This window comes from Notolabrus celidotus, chromosome 11, assembly GCF_009762535.1.
Source record: "Notolabrus celidotus isolate fNotCel1 chromosome 11, fNotCel1.pri, whole genome shotgun sequence".
Taxonomy (NCBI): Eukaryota; Metazoa; Chordata; class Actinopteri; order Labriformes; family Labridae; genus Notolabrus; species Notolabrus celidotus.
Genome location: NC_048282.1, coordinates 25,267,163 through 25,277,089, shown reverse-complemented (window position 1 = coordinate 25,277,089; position 9,927 = coordinate 25,267,163). Strand labels below are relative to the sequence as shown.

The 9,927-nt window shown below is 41.0% G+C and overlaps 1 protein-coding gene across 1 annotated transcript in view; it reads left to right on the top strand.

Annotated features, from left to right (window-relative positions):
- The first annotated feature begins 668 nt into the window (after positions 1–668).
- The window catches only part of b4galt5 (UDP-Gal:betaGlcNAc beta 1,4- galactosyltransferase, polypeptide 5), a 36,658-nt gene continuing 27,399 nt past the window's right edge, over positions 669–9,927 (top strand). The window contains exon 1 of the mRNA XM_034695243.1: positions 669–1,387. Coding sequence (XP_034551134.1) covers positions 1,282–1,387 — 106 coding nt within the window. The 5' untranslated portion in view covers positions 669–1,281. The remainder of the gene's footprint in view (positions 1,388–9,927) is intronic.

Below are 9,927 nucleotides of genomic sequence, written 5' to 3'. Positions count from 1 at the left end.
GACACAAAAAATACACCTGTCACCGTCATCATGGGTTGATGTGAGCTGAGGTGTACAAAGATAAAATAAATAACATTTAAAACTTTGAGAACGAAAACAATTAAATATTTTTTATAGGAATGGATGAAAATGTAGCTTAATTAGGGCTACTAATATTCATTAATGAGACATACATTTTTTGTATTGGCTTATTTTGCAAGATCCTTCCGAAAATCATGTTCTTGTGTTTAGTGGCTAGATCAAATTTCTAAAGCCTGAATGCTATACCTACCTTTATTTGTATGCTTCACATATAAAGCACATAGCCTACATGTCATGTAAAGTCAGTCTAAAGAAGTCCAAATATGTTAAAGTGAATATTTATTAATATTTTTGCTTTGAAAAAAAAAGACTGCTGTTTTTTTAACCGATTTATATTCTGTTGGAGAAATGTATGATCACTATGGAGACTGTGGTTGAGCACTTGCAAGCTTTATGTTTAATGGCTGCTGAAAATGTCACAAACACCTAAACAATTAAGTTGCCCAGGACTACAAGATTGTGCACAAAGATGGATTATTACAGCCTTTGCACCTAATAAGCAGGCAATAGACTAATCAATGCTATGCCTAGTCAGAAATTAAATCACAATGCAGTATGAATCCTGTTCAAAGACTGATAGCTGCTTATTAATTTCATCTCCCATTACGCAAAGATGACAACGCTGCAAACGGCTGTCAGAATGGTTAAAGAATTTCTTGGTCGCCAAGTTACGTTGTTGGACGTTGTGAGCCAGTACTTGTTTGTTAGGTCCTGTTAACGCCCACTTTAGGTATTGCTCATTTTGCGGAGGGGCTGCCCCATTCATAGGGCTTGTAGGCAGGCAGGCAGGCAGGCAAAGCGCAGGAGCGGCTAAAAAAATCCATCAGCGACGAGTGTGTGAGCCAAATGATGGTCTCTCACTGAAAATAGCAGGCCGGTGTAAACTGCGCTATCATTGTGAGCCGTGTCGACATCGGACCCACTCTCTGCCTAAACCGAAGCTGTCCTCAGGAACGGGATTTAAATGTCTTGACTGAATACTTGGAGGTCCGCTCCCCGTGTTTTAGACCTGCCGCGGAAATAGACTTCCTTGTTGCCTCTGGTTCCTCACCGCTGCCGCAGACCGGTCATTCTATTTGGCTCATTTAAACCCAGCCTGTCCGTGGACCACTTGGCTCTGGCATCTGGACACATCGGATCTGGTCTATCGTCGTTGTTTCAACGCAAAACGTGCCTGTGTGTGCTTTTGCTGCCTGTATAATGCCGACACATTTGCGGTTCCGGAGAAGGTCATTCCTTGGGCTTTTATTCCTTTTTTCATTGTCCACCTCCGCATTGTACTTCATTTACTCCGCCCCAGGAATCGGTAAGTAAAATGAAACCGATGATGTTATTTTAAATGCTCAGCGTTAGGATGGAGAGAGGTTGTTTATATCATGGGCTGTTAGGTCATGTGTGACAGCTCGGCTTGCTATAGGGAGTGTAAGCAGTGGGGCCATGCGCCTCTGTGAGCCTTGATCTCTCACAATCGATGATGAGACACTGCTGGATGCTGGTGCTAAATTCTATAATATCAATGTACCTGGGCAAGAGAATTACAGAGGAGTAATTCTACTGATGAGCGTCATGGCCACTGTAATCATGCTGATGTAGGTAGGCCTAACAGCTATGATTACTATAGTAACAACGAGTTCCACAGGCCAAAAATGGCCTTAATTTTGGGATCATTTTTGGCATGTCTGGAACAGTCTGATTTGACCTGTTTGTAAGCTACTTAATTATTACTTCCCCTGGATTTCTATTTCATTTTATTTTGACCGGGCAAAAGGTCATGCTAAGATTGAGGACTCATATGACTAATTAATTTCTGTGAGGTCAATCTGGACATTGATTACTGGCAAACAAATCACCCCTTACATTATTAGCTGCATTCAAGTCACATGCGATTGTGCAATACCCCATATCCTGAATCCTTCCTTTCATTAATTAATCAATGTGTCAGATCCTCCCCTCCCAATTCTTTTTCTCTGTCACCCTTTGTCTCTCACATGGAATATGTGAGTGGACTCGGGTGTCATGCCAGTGTTCTTGGGTGTCTTTGGTCTCACCTATCCTGTCTTGGAGGGCCACAAGCTTAAGCCATGATCCACTTGTCCTATCAGCCTTGGTAGGTTGGGCCAATCATGCCTGCTATTTCAGTCTTTATCACCCATGTGACGTCAAAACATTATATACTGTACTGTAGCTAATCTGGCAAAGCATAGCACCTATTGTAAAATTGGGACTTTCACCTGGCTCTGTTCTTGATTCTGTGCCAACCAGATGTGCAATAACTCAACTCTGGACAGATTTAAGAAGTTACTGTGCCTGTAGGCACCACCCACAACAGTTTGTTTTATCCTTTTATCTTGGGCAGAATGATAGGAAAGTTCACAAGGAAATAGTTAAGGTGCAGTTGGCAACTCAGAGTTTATTTTCTGGTTACAGCTTAATCCAATGTTGATTGGATATCCTGTTGTGTTCGCTGAAAAGGCATCCTTGGCAATGTTTGGCTTTCTTGATTTGGCTCTAATTAAAACAGTCTACACTAAGAGATGTGAATCATTTGTCTCGTCCCAAACACAATGATAGACATCATTGTACACAGAAAAAAAAAGTCTAACACATTTTAAATATTCATCACTTTTCGTAAAAAGAATAAGTAAAAGCCTGTCGCTGCCAAAAATACACGCCTTGCATGTTGTTCTGGTGAGTTACTGAAATAGTGTTTATTTAATACTTGTGTCGCTGTCCTAAAACATCAAAGACCATGATGGTCCTCCTTCTTACTCATCAAAATGGGTATTGATCCATTCACGCTTTTTACCTGCAGTGGACAAGTTGATCAATAATTGAATCAATTCTCATATGGAGCACACATTACTGACAGAAATAGCCTGTGTAAGTCGCAATAACAGAGATCAATGATTCCCCCAAATGGGAAACAAGTAAACGTATAAATCGTTGCACAAGAAGGGTAAAAATAATCCGTCTCTCACTTGGTCACTATTTTTCTAGCTCCAGTATTGATGGCGTCTGCCTGTTTACTGACAGCAGCAATCTCAGGCCATATGCATCCTCCTGGGTTTTGACTCTTGGGCTGTAATGGCCACGTGGTTTTACTGGTGGTTAGTTGAGCTTCAGAACAAGGACCAGCAGCACCAGTCCATTAATTATAGATCTGACCAGGAGCCGGGCGGCTTCAGCTTCTCTTACTAAAAGCTACAGTTTAGTCTTTTACACAAGGGGTGCCTGACGGTAGAGAGAAATCAAGTGGGGATAGGAGGATGGTGCTTAAAGGGAAACATGTACTCCTTCCTTAAAAGGTTGGATGATTTAATTACTGGGACACTGATGCATTGATATTAGCCAAGTTTTTTTTTTTATTCTGTGGTCAGATATGCATCAGTGCGCAGCAGCTTTGGAGACCTCATTAGAGATAAACGATTCCAGTTAACAAAATCAAACCACAACACAGCATTAGCATTAGTATTTGAATCAACCACCACCAACAAAAGCAATCCTTTCTCGGAATCTCCTCTCACAAATGCCAGTATACTCAACATTTTCAGTACTTTAGAGGTAAATAAGCTTCACAAGATGCTGTTTGCTTGTGTGGCTGCTTCAAAGTGTTATCTAGTTGCATGTCAGCTATTGTTTCTTTTCATCTGACAAACTGCTGTTGTATTGGGAGGTTGATGTGGTTTCGGCATGAGCTAAAGTCAATATTATCTTCATTGAGTTGTTGAAACAACCAAACTGTATATGTCTAAAAATGTGCGCTATCCCTTTAAGAGCAGGTGCAGTCAGGAGTAATGTCAGAGTGAGCTTCAGATATGTCAGTAAATCCTGCACATCATTTCCCTTTCATTAGCTACATTCTCCAACATTTAGCTTGCTAATTGTCATATAATATTTAGCATGCAGTGTGAGCTTATTAAGTAAATAACAAAATATTCCCATTCCAGCTCTTCTGCATTGGACTTTATGAGACATCTAATCAAATGGGGAGCTCTGACACCAAATGTGTAAACTGTATAATTGTATGAGACAGCCACATTTGAAAGCAAACAGATTTGTTGAGAGGAATTCGTACTGTGGGGAGTTAGCAGAATCATTTAGATTAAAGAGAAGAGGGGAAAAGGTGGGAAAAGGCGAGAGGAGGAGCTGGGGAAATGGAGGGGGATGGATGAAAGAGATGAGACGAGCTCCTTTCCTTCTGCTGGTTTGCACATCAGGGAACCCATCTAGAACACCTGAGCAGGGCTTCCTATGATACCCAGGTGGCCTTGGTGCAGAATGCCCCATTTTCACAGCTTAGTCCATTTCTCTCTCTTTCTCTCTTTTCGTCTGCTTCTGTCTCTGCCTCCGTTTCTCTGTTTCCATGTACTCGTATGCCCTGACACCCAAGCCTTTATGTTGCCCCCGAGCACGGCTGTTGACTGATGCAGGCTGGGAATGCAGGGCACAGCTGGGCCTGATTGCAGCAGTTTATTTAATTAAAACATGAGGAGATCCCACTGGAGTGAGAGCTAGGGAAGAAACAGGTTCTATTTATAGGTTTCAACGCAGATGCACACACAAACACACACACCTCCACTCGGGGTGAGCAAAGAAGACAGGTGCTTCCCTTTGCCTCTGGAGGCCAGGCGCCAGGCTCAATCTCCCATCTGAGTGGCTAGGTGTGTGTTCGTGTGTGGGGGGGGGTAAGGCTTTTGTTTCCCTGTCTGTGTAATGTAGCACTGTATGAATCTTTCTGGAACCAGATTTCCATGTAGGTGTGGTGTGCAGACAGTCTTGATAGTGTCTCTCATGTTGCTTCACAGCGTGAGGCAATGCAGGGACATAGTAAGCCAAATATGTTCTTATGTGTCTTAGAGAACCTGGAGAACCTGTATAGAAGTTAACTAATCTTCCAGTCATGGAGATAACACATGGGAAAATGAGAGCACTGCAGTGTTCTGATAAAATACAAATAAAGATTGTTTGATCAATCTGGATAAGTGAAAGTAAATGGATGGAATTTTGGTAAATTGTCAATGCAGAGTTGCAGAGAAAGGACCAGACGGCTGTGTGTTACTTTACTCTGAAGCTCAAGGTTATAAGACACAGGACTATGTGGTATAACAAAAATGTTAATATCTTAAGTTTTTTAATTAGGTTTCCTATATTATTGGTTTATGATCTCTAGAAAAAAAGTGGGCACCCTGGTGTAGAAATCCATCTTGGTTTTTAAAGTAGCTTTGGGCTGTCTTGCATATTATTTGAAACAAACCAATGTAAGGTAAGGCTCAGGCATTGTTCCAACCTTGACTTGACAAAGCCAAACATTTGCAAACTCCAAGATAGATTTGGGTTTTTTTTGCTTAGTGATAATATGTTTGACTTTGAAGTGTACTTACCTTTTACAGCTCCTCATCAGTTTATTGACTCCTTCACTTGTCTCATCTACCTGATAGCCTCTCTGGAAAAACATGGTGAGGGTGCAGCCTGCCAGTAAATAACTATGCCAGTGGCAAATGATAGCCAAAGCCTTAAGTTGTAAACATACCTCCTGCTCCTGCACCCAGTAAATAATTGTAGATCTGCAGGTGTCATGTCTTCAAGTTGGTCTGCTTCATCAGCATGTATCACAATGTGAATGCCTAACTTGTGATAAACCTATCACTGCTGCACAGTGCAGTTTTGTAGGAGCCATTATTTTCAGGCTTTGGAGAAAATGCCTGCTATTAAATGCACGCAGTGCGACGTCTTTTTCTAAAAACTCATTACAAATGTAGCTTTCCTAAGTATGCTTGTGAGACCTCTTTGACTTTTATAATAAACCACGACTTATCTGTGTTTTTACAACTAGCTACATCTGATAACATCTTTACCATGGAAAAATAAAAGTACACTTGGTCATAATTTACATCCCAGTTGAGCTTATTTGGAGACAGTCACTGGTGCTACATAACAAGGTTTTTTGAAGTTCCTTTATTTGCAAAAGACACTCTGACTTTGATCCTGTGCTGCTGTTTGGCATTTCAGTCTATTGACAGTTTATGGCTTGCTGACATTTAAATGTCATGTGTGTTCATTGTGTCTCATTTTGGTGCACACTTTTTCATTGCATCTCTCTATATCTTTGTAATGCAGTTTGCTCTGCTGATTTTGAAGTGTTGGAAGGATTAATTTTCGGATATTGCTGTGTTCTGTAATCATTGGTCCGATAGTACAAGTTTGCCATTCAAAGTTAGACCTAGTTTCCGTCTTCTCTCATTCTTCTTACCCTAGTAGCAGGCTAGCTAAAGGACCATGTTTTGCTTTGTGGTTGCCTCATGGGCTATCATTGTCTTCCGCCCACAGTATCAGAGACCCCCTCTCAGTCATAATGGCACTGTCCTTTTTCCACTGCCTCAGTCTAACATCAGTGTTTGTAGAAAGCTATTTTCCAGAGTATGTTTCAATTTCCTCTGTTCACACACACCAAACTGTGTAAATGGACATACAGTACAGTATGTCGTCCACTTCTTTGTCGGTTTGTGCAGCCACTTCCTCCAAAGCCGACATTACAGCATATCATTAAGTGACTGCCTTTTGCCTGAAACATTTGAATCCTAATTTGAATACATTCTGGCACTTGTGAAGATCAAGAGATTGTCTTTGAGCTGTTTGGTGTTTTGCAGTAGAGGGAAAGAAACACATGGAAAAGTGTATTTTGGCCTGTATCTTTTGTAACACCAATGTTTGGGTGCTAATCTGTGACCCTGGTCCATTTAGTCAGGATAAAACATTAACTTTATAGAGGTGAGAGATGGAGTTTTACTTCCTGGATATGTGCTTATCTTGCAGGATGGACTAATTCAAGGTAAAAAGTCTAATAATAAATAACCATTATCTTTATCATTTACCACACTAGTTATACCTAAACACCAAATCATACCAGTGGTTTAACTGCCTCTTCTTAGTCTTGTAAGACTGTTTGTTTTTTATAGGCACTTAAACTTTTATGGTGGTAACCATGGAGCTTGAATTGACAAGAACCAGAAACATTTGTATTCATTGCTGGTGTCTTTGTTCATTTTTGTTTGTAGTGTACTTGACGTCTCTTTGGAAAGTACACTTTGGGGTCTACCACAAAAGGTCTGCCCAGTTTATGCTTAGTGGTCATGTTGCTTCAGTGCTGATGCCTCCTTTTTAAATGCACTGGAGCTTCCCTGGTATTTAAAGCCATCCATCTCTAGTTCTCAGGGAGCACTGTAAAGCTACCCCCACCCCACCTCCCTCTCTGCTGCTTAATTGATCCATCCATTTAGCTCGATCCAGCCAGCCTCTTAAGGCTAATTTCCAGGGACTGGATAGCTGAGGTGAAATATTAACTTGGTGCCAAGCTGCCTTCCATGGACTCTATTGTGAATAACCAAGCAAGCTACATAGTGATAAATTATGCAGCTTCTGTTCTCGCCCATATAGTTCTTACAGCTATTTGAAACCCTTAACAACTCCAGTTTAGTGATAATTGAAAGAAAATGTGCAAAATCAAAATGGTTGGAAGATAGAAAGCTGGATGAGGTGCAATCACTGGAATTCCTGAAGCACTTAAGGTTTGGCGTTTGACATTTTCTCTCCAGTTGCTATGGTTCCCAGAGGGCTTGTTCCCATCAGGGACTAACTCCTTTTATATTGTCACAGCAACCACAGAAACATGCCATCCTTGTTCCCAGGATGACCAGAGTGAAAACAAATCCCCAAGGATACAGTCATTACAGACATTTGGGACAGAGCCATGGACTGCCTCTTTGTCTGGAACATCTGTACACTGTAAAGGGGCACCCTTCAGTAAAAGTGACCATAGATCATTGAAATACCTTCAGAGATGGTCAGGTTTTTCTTGCTCTCTACCACTGACAGGCCAGAGCAACACTTGCCGTATTATTTCAGTAAACACAGCAAAGCTGTTCTGCTTCCATCTAGACCGTTTAAACTTGTTTAAGTCTGTCTGCTGTGGTGGTCTGTTACGGCCCAGCACAGTCCAGGACATGTGATGCTAAATACTCCATTAACAATGGAATTTAGTTAAACATCAATAGAGTTGGAGTTCATTGCACCTTGTGAGTCAGTCAGAGGCATGAGCAATCCTTCTAAAGCCTCCCATTGACCGTGTGACACCCGCAAACACCCGCTATCCCCAATCTTAAACACACATTTACTGTATGCTCCAAATATGGTTTACTGGAAAATGCAGACATCCTGAAAAGGAAAATGATTATGTAGCAGTTTAGGTTGAGACTCTGTAAAAAGTAAAAATACTTTTCCCTCTCTGGTTGTTAAAGGCAAGAGACACAGAGTTGTTTCGTTTCAGTTCCTGTATTACACAAGAAGTCCCCAAATGTTTTTGAGATAACTCAGTCTATATTTATTCCATTACTCATGGCAAAACACAAAAGGTAAGCCTGACTTGATGCGCCAACAAGCCACCCACAGCCTTGTCGATGATCCGTTTTTAAGAGAAGACTCAAAGCTATCGCTAATGACATCATTTAGTTTTTATTGGAGTATAATCAAGAAAATATAATATTTATTTGAGCCGCATGGTTGACAGTGGTACTATGAAGCCGGATGGACGGATGGTCACCTTTGGGGATATGTTTTTGTATCTGTCCAGTGTTCTATGATATTTAAAAATAGGTAATTCCTCATCAGAGCATTGTTTTCTTCATTATATGTTCTGTAAGTTTTAATTTGGGGACTGTACGAAAACATTTAAGCAGATGATATTGTTTAACAGTTATAGTAGCTGCTGTTTCTTCTGCATTGTAAGTTACATTTTCAGACTCTATCATGAGTAGTTTCCTCTCCTATAACTTCTTCTATATTTGATATAGTATGTCGGACTTCAAACCACATCTCTTTTTTTTTCCCGGTTATGTTACCTCAGTTAAAACCAGTTTGTCCACCCAGTAAGAAGACTTTGCAGCCAGTGATGATCCCTATTCCCATAGCAACTGTACTCCTATGTCTTAAACTGTTGTCTGTAAGATGACCCATACCAAGCCCCTATAGTGTGGATATTTGACCACTGACAGATGGTGGAGTAGAGTGCAGTGGCGTGAGGGGGGCTGGAGGTTGTACCAGAGGATATGGATGGCGAGCTGTGAGTCATTTCAGAGGCAGACTGAAGGTCTCGTGTTGAAGCGCTAATCATTTATGTAACCTAATCATACTGAGGAGAATCCCTGTCTTTGTTGACCTGGTCTGGGCCTCCCTTTGTTATAGAAACTGTTGCCATAGCTACATTGGTCATGTGTTTCAGGGCAGTCAAACTGTTACTTGTGAAGAGTTGGTGCACAGGAGGGGTGATGTCAGTGAGGTAATCCAAAAACAAATGTTTGTGTGATGACGGGTGGCACATACTGCTGATGGCAGGGATAAAGGTTGTGATGACTGGACATGTGTTCAAGGAGAGTCAATATACTCTGTCTAAACGTTATCATGGACGCCTACAGACGGCCCTTCTGCTTCCTGCATTGACTTACAATCACTTTTGCATGTTTACAATCATTTGCATTAGAAAGTAATCCTTTGAATAGTCTTATCTAAGAATATTTGTAGAGGTAGATAGACCGAAGACTCCATGCATGCCTATCTTTAAAAAGTAGAAACTACTTATGAATGGCCTTCATGCCCACTGCCAGATATTGTATTTCCAAAGGGAATATGATAGATTCAAGGCTAATCCCTGTTAATTAAACAACTTGCTACAGTGGCTTAAATGGAATAGTTTTCCTGTGTCTCAGGCAGTATCAAAATCAGCACCAGATTTAAGTTGCTACAGTGTAATTGCATTATGTGTACTCTCTGTATAAAGGCTGTAGAGTGGTTAAA